Here is a 17,326-nt window from a genome sequence, read left to right on the forward strand (position 1 = left end):
ACATTTGTTAACAAGCTGAACAAAAGTCATTCATTTCAATTGATCATGCTTTACTTCCTTAATAGCTGCAGTGACAAACTACTAGCTCCCCAGTCATCTATAAAGACTTCCTTGAAAGACAAGGTAGAAGAGATCTGAATTTCTAATGTAAAAGCCAAGCAGGACCTCTACCTTTGAAACACACACAGATACCCCCTCTCTCCTCCTGTCTTTTAGGGCTTCTACACCTACACACACACACACACCTACACCCACACGCTTTTTCCCCTCTGCACGGAAAAGGTAATCTTGCTATTTACATGAAAAAGTAATCTTGAGCTGCAGACTAACAGAAATTTAGCTGATTTATAGCATGACCATGTGCAGAACTCCATTTACTTGCATCCCTTCTCATTTCTGTGATGAATTTTCATATAAATTTCAGACAAAACAACAACTATTTATCCTTTTATCTTCGCAGAACTCTAAATACCCTTTTTGCTTTGGCTACCAATACATGGAAACTCCCTACTAATTAGAGCAGCAGTCTACAGATATGGTATCATGATAAACCACTCCACGATCATGATAGATTTACTGAGGTGCTGGCTATACGTACCAAAGTGGGTACAGTGAACATCTGAACCGAGAGTGCAGTCACGGAGATACTTCTCTCATGGTCATCACTGATGTATTCTTTTTGCAATGTCTTGTAATACTGTGAAAAGGAGAACATTGGGAAAATGATTATCAGCAAAAGTTAAATCAAAACAAAAACAACATTTAATTTAATTTTCACTTGGAAGAAACACTACAGTTAAAATAGATGTCTTTATCACTCCCCAACAGCTCCAGATCAAACACACATGAACTGCACAAAGCCCCATATCTAGCAGAGCACTTAATGTGGTTAACTTTACACAAGAGTAGTACCACTGATTCTTCTTTAAGTTAAGCACATGCTTAAGTGCTTTGCTGGATGGAACCTAATTCCTTTATTTCCCACACTGCCATCCTTCTCCAATGAGGGAAATAAAACACACACACACACACACACACACACACAATATCAAGAAGTCAGTCTCTTAGCTCTTGAAATTACAAGAATCATAAAATAGGTCTTTATCCCCTTCACGGAACAGAATATGGACTGTTCTGTTGAAGACCTGCCACCAAAAGCGCTATAGATTCAGCATAATTCTTTCCCTTTCGTGTCCATTCCAAAGAGGAACATTGAGTGTCACTCACATTTTTGACTAGTAATATAAGTGGATTGTCTCTCATAACAGAAAAAAATGTTCCGCTAGCCCTTACTTCATGTCCATTTCTCAAATATTGCATTATCTTTTAAAAAAAAAAAAAATCAGATAGTTTCCAGTTTCCCCACTGCTTCAATGATAGCAGAAATCTAGCAGCATGTAGTAAAGCAATATATACTGTGCTCATCACTGTTGCACATTAGCATCTACACCTACACGTCTAAAGTGGGACTGAAGCAAGGACCTTGACGTCTCACTTTTTTGGCTGAGCTAGGAGGGTTGCTAATGCGTTCCATGTTGAAAGTTCATTAGTTTACAATCAAGACAATTCTCAGTAGTTCTAAAATTAACACCAGAATGGCAAGTCTCTGGCTTTTATTGTCCATTCCATTAGGTTATGGCTGAACTTGCACCTCATTTTAGATTAGAGAAAGATTGTTGGTTCTCTGGGCCAAATTGCCTAGCACTCATCTCAACCAGTGAATACAGCTTACAAGTTTTGTTTTTTTGTTGTATACTAATTTGTATCCTTAAATGGATACAGTATTGCTTCTCAGGATATGTCTACACTACGAGAGTAGTTCGATTTCACTTAAATCGAATATGTGGAATCGATATTACAAAGTCGAACGTGTGTGTCCACACTAAGGACAGTAATTCGACTTTGTGAGACTTTGTGAGTCCACACTAACGGGGCAAGCGTCGACATTGGAAGTGGTGCACTGTGGGCAGCTATCCCACAGTTCCCGCAGTCCCCGCTGCCCATTGGAATTCTGGGTCGAGCCCCAAATGCCTTCTGGGTAAAAAAATGTGTCGAGGGTGCTTTTGGGTACCTGTCGTCATCCGTCCGTCACTCCCGCCCTCCCTCCCTCCCTGAAAGCGCCGGCGGGAAATCAGTTCGCGCACTTTTCTGATCAGTGACAGCGCGGACGCCACAGCAGTGCGAGCATGGATCCCGCTGCGACTATCGCTGCAGTTGTGGCCGTTCTCAACGCCTCGCAGCTTCTCATCCACCTTTACCAGAGGCAGATGCAGAGAAATCAGGAGAGGAGGCTACGGCACCACCGTGAGGGCCTGAGGTCAGAGAGTAGCACAGAGCTGTCAGAAACCACGAGACCCTGCGCCCAGGACATCACGGTGGCAATGGGTCTTGTGGATATTGTGGAATGGCAATTCTGGGCCCTGGAAACAAGCACGGACTGGTGGGACCGCATAGTGCTTCAGGTCTGGGATGAATCCCAGTGGCTGCGAAACTTTCGCATGCGGAAGGGGACTTTCCTCGAACTTTGTGAGTTGCTGTCCCCTGCCCTGAAGCGAAAGGACACCCTGATGCGAGCAGCCCTGACTGTCCAGAAGCGAGTGGCCATAGCCCTCTGGAAGCTTGCAACGCCGGACAGCTACCGGTCAGTCGCGAACCACTTTGGTGTGGGCAAGTCTACCGTGGGGGTTGTTGTCATGCAAGTAGCCAAGGCAATCGTCAAGGTACTGCTCTCAAAGGTAGTGACCCTGGGAAACGTGGAGGTCATCATAGATGGCTTCGCCGCGATGGGATTCCCAAACTGCGGTGGGGCTATAGATGGGACTCACATCCCTATCCTGGGACCGGACCACCAGGCCAGCCAGTACATCAACCGAAAGGGCTACTTTTCAATGGTGCTGCAAGCACTGGTGGACCACAGGAGACGTTTTACAAACATCAACGTCGGGTGGCCGGGCAAGGTTCATGACGCTCGTGTGTTCAGGAACTCTGGTCTGTTTAGACGGTTGCAGGAAGGTATTTACTTCCCGGACCACAAAATAAGTCTTGGGGATGTGGAGATGCCTACAGTGATCCTCGGGGACCCTGCATACCCGCTAATGCCCTGGCTCATGAAGCCCTATACTGGCGCCCTGGACTCAGAAAAAGAACTGTTCAACTACCGTTTGAGCAAGTGCAGAATGTGGTGGAGTGTGCTTTTGGCCGTCTCAAGGGGAGATGGAGAAGCTTACTGACTCGCTGTGATCTCAGCGAAACCAATATCCCCATTGTGATAGCAGCTTGCTGTGTGCTCCACAATCTGTGTGAGAGCAAGGGGGAGACCTTTATGGCGGGGTGGGAGGTTGAGGCAAATAGCCTGGCTGCTGATTACGCCCAGCCAGACAGCCGGGCGATTAGAAGATCCCAGCGGGACGCGCTGTGCATCCGGGAGGCTTTGAAAGCTAGGTTCCAGACTGAGCAGGGTAACCAGTGACTGTTAAGTTTGCGGACACAGAAGCTGAACCTGCCCCCGTTTCTTTACCCAGTGACTGTTGACTATCCTTCCAAGTTACATACCCCCTTCACCACCTTCCCAAAAAATAAAATCTGTTCCATTTTGTTAATGAACACCGTTGTCTTTATTACTGTTTTCGCGGGAATGTTTTAAACCGGGGACGCAGACTGTGGCGGGGGGCGGGTTTAGTGTTCTGATGCAAATGATGCTTCTAAACTCCGGGAATGACAGGCTCCGCAGTGGTGGACTGGTTGTTTCAACGGAGCCTGCCAGCACTCCTGGGCGGGACTGCGTGTATGTGTCGGCCAAGAGACTTTCTGGCAGGGGGAGGAGGGTTACAGATCCCCTGCTGCGTGGCTCTGTGATCCAGGATAAGGACCGCGGCATAAGATCTCTAACTGCCCTCCCCCGCCACAAAGTCACAGATCAACCCCCCCCCCAGAACATGAAAACCACTTCCCAGACTGACCAGGGTAACTGGTGACTGCACTGTGTATGTGTCCTGATGCTGGACCTGCCCCCGCCTCTGTACCCTGCTAAAGGTGACTGTCCTGTCCAATTACCAACCCCCTTCCCCGCCTTCAGACAGAGTCTCCTCTAAAAGAAAATCATGGAAACAGTAATTAACAGAAACTAATATTTTATTATGAACCACACATGAAACGGGGGGGGGGGGGGGGTGAAACTTGGACGGGGGCTTGTGTGAGGTGGGTAGGAAAGGACTTTTCAAACTTTGGGGAACGAGAGCCTTCTAGTGCTAGAGCAGTCTGCAGGGGTTGACTGAAAGTTTTAACGGCCCTTGCCGCCCCCTCCTTCTTTGGACTTTGGGTGAGGGGGGTGTGGGACTTTGTGGCGGGGGAGGGCGGTTAGAGATAGACTGCAGCGGGGCTCTGTCCTCCTGCCTCCGGTCTTGCAGAACATCCACGCCGGAGCGTGTCCGTTTGCTCCCTCATTAGTCCAAGCAGCGTTTGAGTCGCCTGCTGGTCTTCCTGACGCCACCTCTCCTCCCGTTCCATGATTGCTCGGTGCATTTGGGACATGTTCTCCCTCCACTGTGTCTGCTGGGCTTCCTGGGCTCTGGAGCAGTCCATTAGTTCTGAGAACATGTCCTCACGCGTCTTCTTCTTCCTCCGCCTAATCTGCGCTAGCCTCTGGGAGTGTGATGCCAGGCTGGGTTGGGAGACAGTCGCAGATGTGTCTGTGGGAATGGGAAAAAGGGAGTGAATTCCTGAGACAGATAAATGAAGTTGTGAACAAAGAACATAGTCTTTCTCTGTGAACAAGACCATGCACTGCACCTCTCACATGCGCACTCAGGACAAGGTCGAATTTTCGGCCCTCGCCTTCAGTGCCTGGGGTCTTGCAGTTGGGGTCTGAGAAGCGGGGCAGGACACCTGAACTTTTGTAGCAGGCAAACATGGTAAGCCGTAGACTTGTGGCTGCTTAAAACTTTAATAGTAGCACTGGGCTCCTTTCGCATTGAAAGCAATGCCAGTCTCTGCTGGCAGCAATCAGGGAAGCATGAGCTCTGCCCCTGTCCCACCACCTCGCGGCTGTCCCAGGGAAAGATCCCTGTATGCTGCCCCTCTGCCGCCTCCACCGCGTGGCTGTAAAGCAGTCCCAATACTAACATTCCCCTCTCTAATTCAAAGCAGGGCGTCATGAGCGACATCACGCTGATGACGATCTCGGAGAGCGACAGGGAACGGATGCTTCGGGAGAGCATGCAGAAACCAGGGCCGTATGCCGCCATGCTCTGCTGTGCTATGATCCCAGAGTACTTGATAGAGTCATGGCGTGGAAACGTGTCGTACCATGGTGGACCTAATAAGATCGCCTTGCCAAGGAACCTGATGCACAGGCTTGAGCATTACCTCCAGGAGAGCTATGCTGAGATCTCCCATGAGGATTTCGTGTCAATTCCCGGACATATAGACCGTATTTTGGTCTAGCTGTACTGGCAGGGACTACAGAGTGGAGCGTCTTGGACAGCCTAATCATGAAAATCCGGACATTATTTGATTTTTTTTAAATAGTTGGGACTAAGTAGTTAAGCGCCTAAGGCAAAGAAATCATGAACAACCAATTGTTGATATTATAAATATTCCAGTTATGTTAAAAATAAATGTTTAGATGTTTAAAGCACTTACTGCTTGATCCTTCCCCTGATTCGGTGTCCGGGGTAACGGATGGGGACGGTTGGTAGGGGATCTCGGTAAGGGTGATGAAGAGCTCCTGGCTGTCGGGGAAATCAGCGGTGCAAGCGCTGTCGACTGCCTCGTCCTCCTCATCTCCTTCCTCATCTTCCCCGTCCGCTAACATTTCCGACGAGGAACTGGCCGCGGACAATATCCCATCCTTAGAGTCCACGGTCAGTGGTGGGGTAGTGGTGGCGGCCGCACCTAGGATGGAATGCAGTGCCTCGTAGAAACGGGATGTGTGGAGATGGGATACGGAGCGTCCGTTTGCCTCTTTGGTTTTTTGGTAGCCTTGTCTCAGCTCCTTGATTTTCACGCGGCACTGCATTGCATCCCGGCTGTATCCTCTCTCTGCCATGGCTTTGGAGATCTTCTCGTAGATCTTTGCATTCCTTCTTTTGGAGCGCAGCTCGGAAAGCACGGACTCATCGCCCCACACAGCGATCAGATCCAAGACTTCCCGATCAGTCCATGCTGGGGCCCTTTTTCTATTCTGGGATTGCACGGCCATCTCTGCTGGAGAGCTCTGCATCGTTGCCAGTGCTGCTGAGCTCGCCACGCTGTCCAAACAGGAAATGAGATTCAAACTGCCCAGACAGGAAAAGGAATTCAAATTTTCCCGGGGCTTTTCCTGTGTGGCTGGTCAGAGCATCCGAGCTCGGACTGCTGTCCAGAGCGTCAACAGAGTGGTGCACTGTGGGATAGCTCCCGGAGCTATTACCGTCGATTTCCATCCACACCTAGCCTAATTCGATATGGCCATTTCGAATTTAGCGCTACTCCTCTCGTTGGGGAGGAGTACAGAAGTCGAATTTAAGAGAGCTCTATGTCGAACTAAATAGCTTCGTGGTGTGGACGGGTGCAGGGTTAATTCGATTTAACGGCGCTAAATTCGACATAAACGCCTAGTGTAGACCAGGCCTCAGACACTTCAGCAACTTCTTTTAGGGTTGAGCATGCAGAACTGTTTTGGAGCCAGTATCTACAGAACTTTACTGATACATGTGTAACTTATTCATTATCACATTGTATCTCAATATGGTTTTGTCAAGGATTATTTAGAATCCTGAATTCCAGATGGACAGCATCTACATTGAATTTCTGTACAAACTGCAAGTTATCTTAAAACTGGTATCAGTACTGATGTGAAAAAAAAATACTTTCTGAAATTAGGCAAGTGAACATGCAAAATATTTATAAAAGACCATAAACAGATGGTTTTATGGGGTTATCAAGTCAATGTACATTTAAAGAGGGCATAAACATACCATGTATTCTCTGAGTAACCATTCCACTTTCTCATAAATATCTTCCTCAATATATTTTTAAAAAGTTAAAATATATTGTTAATTATATTAAAATTCCATGGGTATGGAAGCACAAACAAGAAGAGTTAGGAAATGAAAATCAGTTTAAGATTTCATCCATAATTTTTACTCTCCAGTTTTTTGCTGGTGACATCACTTGTTTAAAATTTATAACCACAATATGTAAGAAAATATGAACATCTAGTTACCTTCACAAATTCAATAGCAAAAAGTTTTTTGTACTCCATTTCCATGAAAAAACTGCTGAAGATAAGTTCATGAAGGATCTTCCTTGCTCCTGTGAAGATAATAAAATTTGTTTTACTCTTACTCCACTAAACACTGTGCAGGAAAAGAGCAGGTGGGAAAGAGACGGAAACTTCATGTCATTAGAAGTACTAAGACAGTTATGTATATACACACACATATAATCAACCCACTGGCAAGTGGCCTATTATTCATTTTAACAACATTCATTAGGGAACTGCTTCAGAACTCTGGTAGATACAGGAATCCATTTGTCCAACATGGCTCTGTTTCCCCACCACCCGCTTGGGACCCAGTGAGCTCAACTTCCTTTTAGCTTTCTTAGACCTTCGCTCCTTGGCTTTCAAGGATCAGTCTACATTCAATTTTTGTACCAATTACACTATATAGAATTTAGAAACAAATAAGCTAACATGCTATGAGCACCGATATACCTGTGTAGCTGCATCCACATGACAGGATTACAACCAATAACTACATTAGTTTCTAAACCAGGTGTTCAGCAACGTTTGGCATGCGGCTCGCCAGGGTAAGCACTCTAGCGGGCCGGGCCAGTTTATTTACCTGCTGACGCGGCAGGTTCGGCCGATCGCGGCCCCCACTGGCCGCGGTTCGCTGTCCCGGGCCAATGGGGGCGGCGGGAAGCCGCGGCCAGCACATCCCTCGGCCCGCGCCGCTTCCCGCCGCCCCCATTGGCCCGGGACGGCGAACCGCGGCCAGTGGGGGCCGCGATCGGCCGAACCTACCACGTCAGCAGATAAATAAACTGGCCCGGCCCGCTAGGGTGCTTACCCTGGTGAGCCGCATGCCAAACGTTGCCGACCCCTGTTCTAAATAGATAGTTAAATCAGTATAAGAATTGTATACAGACAAGCCCTAAAACCAGATTTCTTTAAATCATCCAAGTCATGTGTGTTAAACTTAATTAGCTTCGCTGTTTAAGGGTAACAGATCCTCTGACATTTTGTGGTTTTAATTAGTTTGGAAACAGAAGGAATATTCTAGTTCTGCAGGGTTTGCTTCTCCATTTGTGAACAGTTTCTGGGCTCTTAAATCCTTTATGCCATCAGGCATACCATTTTCTTCTCAGACACTTTCTACTCTGGTTATCTTGTATGGAATATTCTACCACTCTCAGTAATGAAGGTGCATCTTCCCTTTGTCCTTTACTTAGTCATTATAGATATGTATATAAACAATTATATCACTGTAGTTGAAATGTTATCAGACCTTCTATTTTGTAACATTTTACATTTGAAAACTGAGAGCAGGTTTTCATAGTCAAGTTATATTCTCAGAGTAGATCCTCCACAATATGTAAGTTTGAAAGGAAAGGATAGGAGGCAGACACGTACCAAAAACATCAATCATATTCTTAAACTTCAGCTGCCCTAGAATTAAGAACTACATTAAAGACTTAACTTATACTACCATGGCTTTCATTTCAGGGCAATTATTTATTTAGTATATTTAACAAATATAGTAAAGTGGATTGCCACTTCAGTTCAGAGCAACTTACATACACCCACCCACCTTTATGAAGTTTTGCATCCCAAAGCATCAACATGCTTATGAGGCAGGGCTTTTCAGAGTCAGCTTCCTCTTTGAGGCATATTTGACAGAAGATCTGGCGGAAGTCACCTAGAGAGAGAAGTACATTAGTATGTGTAATGTCACTGTATAATCAAGGGGTCCACCCAACAAAATACAAGTCTGTTTAACTACTTTCATACAGAAGTTACTTCTGGATTCTGATCTTAAAAACAAAATCACAGATCACCAATTAATCTTAATATTTCTACACAAGTGTGATCTCAGCATAATCTGTGGCTCTGCAGAATAACTTCCCTAATTTCCACAGAGTAGAGTTACCTACTTATGAGAGAAATTCAGGAGGTTGTGGAGGATTGACATTTCACTAGGAAGGGGGTCAAGACAGCCTTGCACAGAAAATTCTAAACCAGATCTGAACACAGGTGGGCAGGCCAGGTTGGGATGTGACTTAATCTCGTCCAGCCTCTACACAGGGTACTCATACAAAGTTGGATTACATAGGTTTGTGTAAGATACCAAAATGTCATTTTATATTTCTTTAAAGCTATTGATAAACAAATTATTTGCAGAAGTGGGATGAATGTATGATAGCCTTTTTTCTAAAGACAAAAGCATTGGTGAAAGAAGAATTGGGGTTATTTAATTAGGAAATTAGCCCTTACATTAGAGGTTTCTTATGTGCAGTGCAATTTCGCAATCATGAAGCAAAAACTTTGGTGATTTGATTGAATTTAATAAGGACTAAACCTAGCATCCACTTCTCTGAGAAGAGAAAGGGGCCTATGAATGGATTTGTTGTTTTATTTTCTAAGCAACATTCTAAATTTGGAAAAATAACGAGCCTGGAGTGGACTTGTGAGAGTCTCTTGTTAACATAGCCAGCCTTTGGGCCTCAGGGAGGAGAATCTGAGTTTTTAAAAAACAATCTAACCATTTTCATTCTGAAGAATCTTGAAAAGAAACACATTAGGACTGAAAGGAGCAGGCAGCTGGTTTCTACTTCTGCAGCAAGACACTTTAAAGATCTCTTCTCCACACACACTTTATGTAAAATTAGTCAGTTAGGTTTGGAATGTTCCCCAGAGAATCAGCACACAGGAGCTACCTAAAGAGTCTCCATGAGATGCTGGAGGCGGGGAGGAGAGGGGGCACACTATAACAATTTGAGGGGTGAAATGATGAAAAGATAGATATATTATTGCAAGAGAGAAGAGACAAATGGATGATTTATTTTAAGGGGAGAAAAATGGGAGTATTTTAAACAAAGGAATATCACATGTATTGCTGCCTAAGAGATATTTTTTGAGGGTACCTCTTGCTAAAGTTTTGGCAGCCCATTCCTGGAACAAAGTAAATCATATGCTTACTTGAATAGCTCATAAGTTTGTTCAACCAGGAACCAAGGCGCAAGGCAAATTTCTGATGAGCCATAACATCAGCATGCAGAACCTCCACATGAAGCGGTCGTTGGGAGACATTCTCAGAGTGCCTCTACAAGTCAGGTAAAAACAAGAAAAAGTTTGAATGAGAGAAGGCCCAGAAATTCTAATCTCCTTAACCCATTCACGAACCCTCCTCTCACTTAAGCAAATTTTTGCTGCAGTCACCTAAACCAGCTGACTCCTGATTTAGGACAGTGTTGAACACGTGTATCTAACTTGACCAAAGATGGTGGGATAAATTGTATCTCAAGGGGTTTAAAGGAAGATTATAAAAAAAAATCTGCATGTATTAAATTATAAAGATTATATAACAAAACTATAGACAGACAAATTGAGTGAGGTAATATCTTTTATCAGACCAAATTCTGTTGGTGAAAGAGACAAGCTTTTGAGTTGACACAGAGCCTCTCTAATATTCTGGGACCAACACGGCTACATCATCACTGCAAATAACAAAAATAAGTCAATACAAAATTTGGTATTCTTTGTATTTTTTTAAGTGAGAAATAAAGATTTCAGGAAGTTACCTTGATTTCTTCCTTTGCTTCCTGACAGGATACATAAGATCCCTCTTTTACAGCCCTACGACCCTGTTTAAATGAGAGATGAATTAATAAAATATTGAAAAATACAACAATTTAAATTAAATTAAAAAATGACACTTCGGCCAGGTCCCTGCTAGGTGACATTCAAAATAAGCAGGCAGTACAAGGCAGGTGTGGTGAGGAAACAGGTATCTGAATGCCAATTAATTTTATCTAAAAATTATTAAACAAAAACAATTCAATCATCAAAGTTGATAAGTGGGAGAAACAACAATTAAATAGATAGAATTAATAATTTCTAATGAAATTAGTTCAGGGAAACCAAAATCAAAAGATGGAATTATTGATATAGACTATTCAGGAGACTATCTTAGGGGATGTGACTCATTATTTTAGTGGCAGGGGTTCTTTTAATGCACTAGGTGACGCCTCATAATCAACAATTATTTTCTTCAAAATTAAGAAAATATTTAAGTAACTAAAATAAAAATAAAAATCAATACACAAAATTAATCAGTAAGTATATAAAATGTCAGGAGAAGATTAATACACAATTCAATCAGCAATGAATAGGCAAATGAATTAATCATATAAAATAAAAGGTAAATCAACTTGTAATTACTTATGTAATTCTAAAATGTAAGAGAAAAATCACAACAAAAATTGATTAAATATTGGCAAACTTCTATCATAGAAGAATAAAACTCAAAGCTCTGAGAATCCACAACCATGCTATTCAGTCATCTACTCAAGGCACTAAATATATCAATGGGTATTTGAACTTCTCTACATGAACTAAACCATGGCAAGCTGGGGTGTGAATCTATGCTGGCACTACTGTGAATGAGATCTAACCGTCCATGTGCATTCTGTTGATCTCTGTTAATAGTTTATTAGAATGCTTTGAGCTGCGTTCCAATAAACTGTTAACACAGGCCATGACCAACTACTGCAGGGCAGATTCACACCCCGGCTTGCTGTGGTCTAATTGTTCCTGTAGATAAACCCTAAGGCCTTGTCTACACTGCCACTTTACAGCACTGAAACTTTCTCGCTCAGGGGTGTGGAAAAAAAAAAAACAAAAAACAAAAAAAACCCACACCCCTGAGCAATGCAAGTTTTAGCGCTGTAAAGTGGCAGTATAGACAGTGCACCAGCGCTGATAGCTACTCCCCTCCTGGGGGGTGGCTTTTTTTTTTTTTTTTTTTACAGTGCTGGGAGAGCTCTCTCCCAGCGCTGGAGCCACAACTACACAGCCATGTTAACGTGGCAGCGCTTTAATGTTGGCAGTGAAGACATACCCTTAGTCGCCTACTGAAAGAGACTAATGATTAAGCATCATTAACATTTCAGTAAACACATTAAGTGTAAAGTAACCAAGGTCAATTCAAGTAAAGTAAATTAGGTTACAAAACTACCTAAAAAATCTCTTCGACTAAAGAAAAATAATAAAACTGGCAAAAAATAAATATGATAGTGTACTTGAGAACAACAACAACTTAAACAAGACTAGTAAAACTAATAATTCTTCTCAACTCTATCTTAAGAAATCAGAATTCTAGGACTAAACAAAGGATTTAACTAAATGAATTCAAGATCATATGACAATTACAGCTCACCATTAATCAATTTTCAGATGCAGCTGTCTAGCTGGAAATTGTTATAATACCACATACCCAAGCTGGGATATAAATCACCCAAGTAAGGAACAGGTAGGGTTCTCTCTTTTTTGGTTGAATTAATAGGCTAAAGCTTGGAAATGGTGAAAGACAGTAACAGAGTCTAAGCAAGTATTGTGTAAGGTGGCGGTCTCAATTTTACACAAGGCAAAAAGTTTAGAAAAGTTTAGTTACACGTGAGAGAGACTCCAAAAACAGAAAACCCAATAATAAAGGGGATTTCAATTAACACCATATTGACTGGGAACATGTAACCTCAGGACAGGATGTGTAGATTTCTGTGTCACTTACTAGGAGATGAATTGAAACCTCTATTTTGATATTAATTATATTTTGAGACCTTTTGGTGTGTCACATCTCATTTCTGATTTTACTGTTTTAGTTTAATGCAGGCTTACTCAAAGTGTTAAACAGAAATTTAAATGAAGAGAGCAGGAGAAGGAACAGTCTGGCATGTGTGGGGACACTAAGAGGCATTTGTTTATTTCTGCCCTTACAACCATATATTCCTCTTGAAGATAACAAAATAACATTCATATAGCTAGAAAGGTATGTTAGCTCACGATATAGGAAAAAGAGTAATAAAACCAATTAAAACATCTCTGGATTCAACTGACCTAAAATTGAGGCCTTTGTTAGGGTTTAAGACAAGAATACATGATTCAAGTGTGAGCTTTTTCACTGCTTTAATACCTTATAACTTCTAAGTAAAAGAATATTAAAATTGCATAAACTTGGGCCAAAAAAAATCAGACCCTTTGCCCTATCTCCTGTGTGGTGCCTAGAGTCCATTTAGTATAGTGCTCTAGGAATTCTGAGATAGTAATCCACTTGGTACAAACAATCAGTCTCTGGACAACCTTACCAATTTGAATTAAATTAAAACAGCACGTTAAAAATAAACAATGCATTCGCATTATCATGTAAGAGGAACAAATGGGTGCAACAAAATAGAAGAATTGGACTTCTGCAAAATACTCCCATCCAGAAGCAGTGTCAGTTTTCATCCTAGCAGAAAGTGCACTCGTCCTGAACTCTTTTCTTCCAACCCAGACCCTTTGCCTATCAAGTGATTTCTTAGTTCTGAGGATCAGATAGTGGGAATGTTCAGAGCAACATGCAGCATCACTCTTAATGCAGTCTGAAACAACACTGACAAGAACTGTCTGGTCCCAAATCCCAAAGAAAAGAAATTACAAGTGTGGCCTTTAACATGGCCCTTCCACATTGCAGAATTTGAGAAGAGATGAAGAGAAAGCAATAACTTGCTGTAAACATACTGCCATTAAAGCAAAGTAGTACTCCCTGGTACATTTTGTGCAATGAACACCACAATTTCCACTGCACTGTAAAAGCATACTCAAGTCAAGTTAGACCTAAAAGTTAGGTTTTATTATTAAAAATAACCATGTATATACCCTTTAAAAACAAAAACAAAAACAACAAAAAACACCACACTTTTTTTAAAGTTACTATGGAGCCATTTTTGGAAGATAGTCTTCTGTAGTGTATGCAGCCCAAGCAATGTAGCATTGTGCTAGCACATGAGAAGCTGAAAGTGAGACTAGACAAAAATAAACTAATTTTTTCATAGTCCAAACCAAGACAAATATTGAAAGTAAACAGCACTAATGGTCAAAAGCAAGTTTTTAAAAATTCTTCCAATTTTAATAAGTGTGTGTGTGTATATATATAAAACCTTTGCCTACGTGTATGCACGTGCACACTTCATAATTTTGAGATGCATACAGAAAGCCCCCCCAAGTAGTTTTTGGGCAGATAATTAGGGATGTTTAATGTTGTTCTGAGAAACAAAAAGTGGAAGTGTCAGCATCAGCTTCACCATGGAATCTACCTGGTTTTAATAATCTTTAAAGTTGTGATGCAAGTTATTAGAGAACAGAAACTGAGCCAGAAAAATAATAAGTGTTCGCGCAATGTAACCTACTATTTTGACCAAATACTATTGAATATGCAAACCAATATATTTTTATTTTAGTGGTATGTCTGAAATGTGTCGTTTCCTCATCCAAGAAGTGCAAACCAGATAAGATAAAACCAACCTTTATAACAAAGTTAGAGAAAGTTGGCTGTGTTAGACAACAGATGAAAGTGGATCAACCTCAGGTAAGAAATCAGTGGCTTCTCCCCTCCTCTGGACCCTGGTTTGTTTCTTGAACAACAAATAAGCATGATACGAAAACCAGATCACCTTCTTTAATAGTATTCATATTCCATGCAACTACCAATTAACAATTAGGTTGCATTATCTGTCATTGTCTCTTTCCATGCTCCAACATCACAGCAACAGTAGCTACGATCAGAGAATGAGAGAAAGAATATACAGAAGCAGCATATAATCCTTAAAAAGAGAATTTCTATTTCACACAAAGTGCACTGACCTCTTTATCTATGGCAGTAGTGTGCAACTGGGCTTCCCCGAGCTCACAACCAAGCGCTCTCTGTAGACTGTAGATGACATGGTCATAAGAATGATGTTCATCATTGAAAAGAACACAGTAGTAGTGGTCTGTCTTCTCTCTACTGGGAAAAAGCCAGTATTTAATTAGATGAGCAAAGAGAAAATGAAAATAATCTCCTATCCAGATGTTGGCAACAAATCACTTGCAAACTCCTGGGAGAAAGTCACAAATATAACCAAATAAATTGTAGAGGAAAAATGAGTTCATCATCTTCAGGTTCTGAAAAAAAGGCAAGCAGTTCCACCTCTCACCGAGACAAGAACAGAGCATGGAAACTATGCACTAACCACTTATTACAAGAGGGGCATCACGATCTTCTTGGTGATACAAAGTAGTAACATGTTTTGAGGAAATTTGAGACTAAAAGATCTGTGAACTACACTTCCATCCCAAATGAAAGTTTTTACATGCTAGTTTTACTTGCAGTTGATAGCATAAAAATATTGACCTTCTAGTTAATGCCACCTAGGAATTTAGTAATTGGGTCTTCACTGTCACACCTAGCTCAAACTGGAGGTCAGTCCAGTGAAGTTTTGAGGGGGGGGGGGGGGGGGGGAAATGGAGATATACCTATCTCATAGAACTGGAAGGGACCTTGAAAGGTCATCAAGTCCAATCCCCTGCCTTCACTAGCAGGACCAATTTTTTTGCCCCAGATCCCTAAATGGCCCCCTCAAGGATTGAACTCACAACCCTGGGTTTAGCAGGCCAATGCTCAAACCACTGAGCTATCCCTCCCCCCCTTAACTGTCAACAGATTTAAACTATCAAAGGGGTAGCTGTGTTTGTTGCTTTTTACAGATCCAGACTAAGGCGTGGTCTACACTAACCCCCAAATTCGAACTAAGGTACGCAACTTCAGCTACGTGAACAACGTAGCTGAAGTCGACATACCTTAGTTCGAACTTACCGCAGTTCAGACGCGGTCCACACGCAGCAGGCAGGCTCCCCGTCGACTCCGCGGTACTCCTCTCGCCGAGCTGGAGTACCGCAGTCGACGGCGAGCGCTTCCGGGATCGATTTATCGCGTCCAGACCAGACGCGATAAATCGAACCCGGAAGTTCGATTGCCAGCTGTCGAACTACCGCGGTAGTGTAGACCTGGCCTGAGAGTCCTGTGGCACCTTAAAGACTAACAGATGTACTGGGAGCATAAGCTTTTGTGGGTGAATGCCCACTTCGTCAGACGCATTGACGAAGTGGGCATTCACCCACGAAAGCTTATGCTCCAATACATCTGTTAGTCTTTAAGGTGCCACAGGACTCTTTGTTGCTTTTAACAGATTTAAAGGACACGGTAAACTATCATTCTCCTTTAGGCCTAGGAAGTTTTGTAAGTGCTTCCAGAAACTGTGCAGCTACACTGTGCTGCTGACACCAGTGTAAGCGCTAGTATTAGTATATGGATAAGACTCAAGTGTTTTTAGCACCATGTAATGAAAACCACGCAAAAAAGCCCCTCCCCATCCTACCTCACCCAAGCTGTCTACTTAGGACACTAAGCCAGCCCAAGTACAACAAGGTATTTATGTCATCTGCTAATTCTGTAGCTGTTTCTCCTCTCCCCCTTGCACTTTAGGATCCCATTCTGCTCTCATCACCAATCAAAGTAATGGCCTCTTTCCATCTTGGAAGAGGAGGATTTTTGCACAATTTCTATTGTGGTTAATTGGACACTAACATATGCAAAACGTTCCCTGAAGCGTTGTACCTTTATAGAGATTATAGTAAAGGAATGTTATAGTTCTATTTAAAGAGATCTGGGCATTATATAGGGTAGCAATAAACCTGAATGGAAGTTCGAACACTTAGAAATCGTTGGCAATATCTCCCACCTGGTCATGAGCACAGGAGGCAACTCCTTCTCTTCTTCCCAAATAGTCATATCTACAATGTATTTTAATACCGACGGGAACATCTTCTTTGCTTGTGCCATTAGCTCTTCATTTAACTGGCATTCAGAATTCTATAAGAAGATAGGACAAGATATCAATATGGAATATAGAAATACAAAAATGGAAAAAAGATTTGGTAATATAACAGCTGATTATTTTATCCTTGCCATATAATTTAAAGAAACAACAGAAGTACTGAGTTTCAGAGTGGTAGCCATGTTAGTCTCTATTAGCAAAAACCAACGAGGAGTCCTTGTGGCATCTTAGAGACTAACAAATTTATTTGTGCATGGGCTAGCCCATGAAAGCTTATGCACAAATAAATTTGTTAGTCTCTAAGGTGCCAGAAGTACTGAGGTTGATTATATGCAATGAAGAGCTAAAATCATATTACAGTTGTGTGTGTGTGTCTCATTAGAAGGTATACTGACCTCAGGAATAATGGTAAATATATTGCCCTACAATA

The 17,326-nt window shown here is 42.4% G+C and overlaps 1 protein-coding gene across 1 annotated transcript in view; it reads right to left on the bottom strand.

Moving 5' to 3' along the window:
* The window catches only part of UBR1 (ubiquitin protein ligase E3 component n-recognin 1), a 139,066-nt gene that overhangs the window by 106,585 nt on the left and 15,155 nt on the right, over window positions 1-17,326 (bottom strand). Inside the window, exons 4-10 of the mRNA XM_065404224.1 lie at window positions 16,801-16,931; window positions 14,885-15,023; window positions 10,786-10,848; window positions 10,184-10,307; window positions 8,796-8,903; window positions 7,205-7,293; window positions 599-697 (exon numbers count right to left, since the gene is read on the bottom strand). Coding sequence (XP_065260296.1) covers window positions 599-697; window positions 7,205-7,293; window positions 8,796-8,903; window positions 10,184-10,307; window positions 10,786-10,848; window positions 14,885-15,023; window positions 16,801-16,931 — 753 coding nt within the window. The remainder of the gene's footprint in view (window positions 1-598; window positions 698-7,204; window positions 7,294-8,795; window positions 8,904-10,183; window positions 10,308-10,785; window positions 10,849-14,884; window positions 15,024-16,800; window positions 16,932-17,326) is intronic.

The sequence above is a fragment of the Emys orbicularis genome, chromosome 4 (assembly GCF_028017835.1).
Source record: "Emys orbicularis isolate rEmyOrb1 chromosome 4, rEmyOrb1.hap1, whole genome shotgun sequence".
NCBI lineage: Eukaryota > Metazoa > Chordata > Testudines > Emydidae > Emys > Emys orbicularis.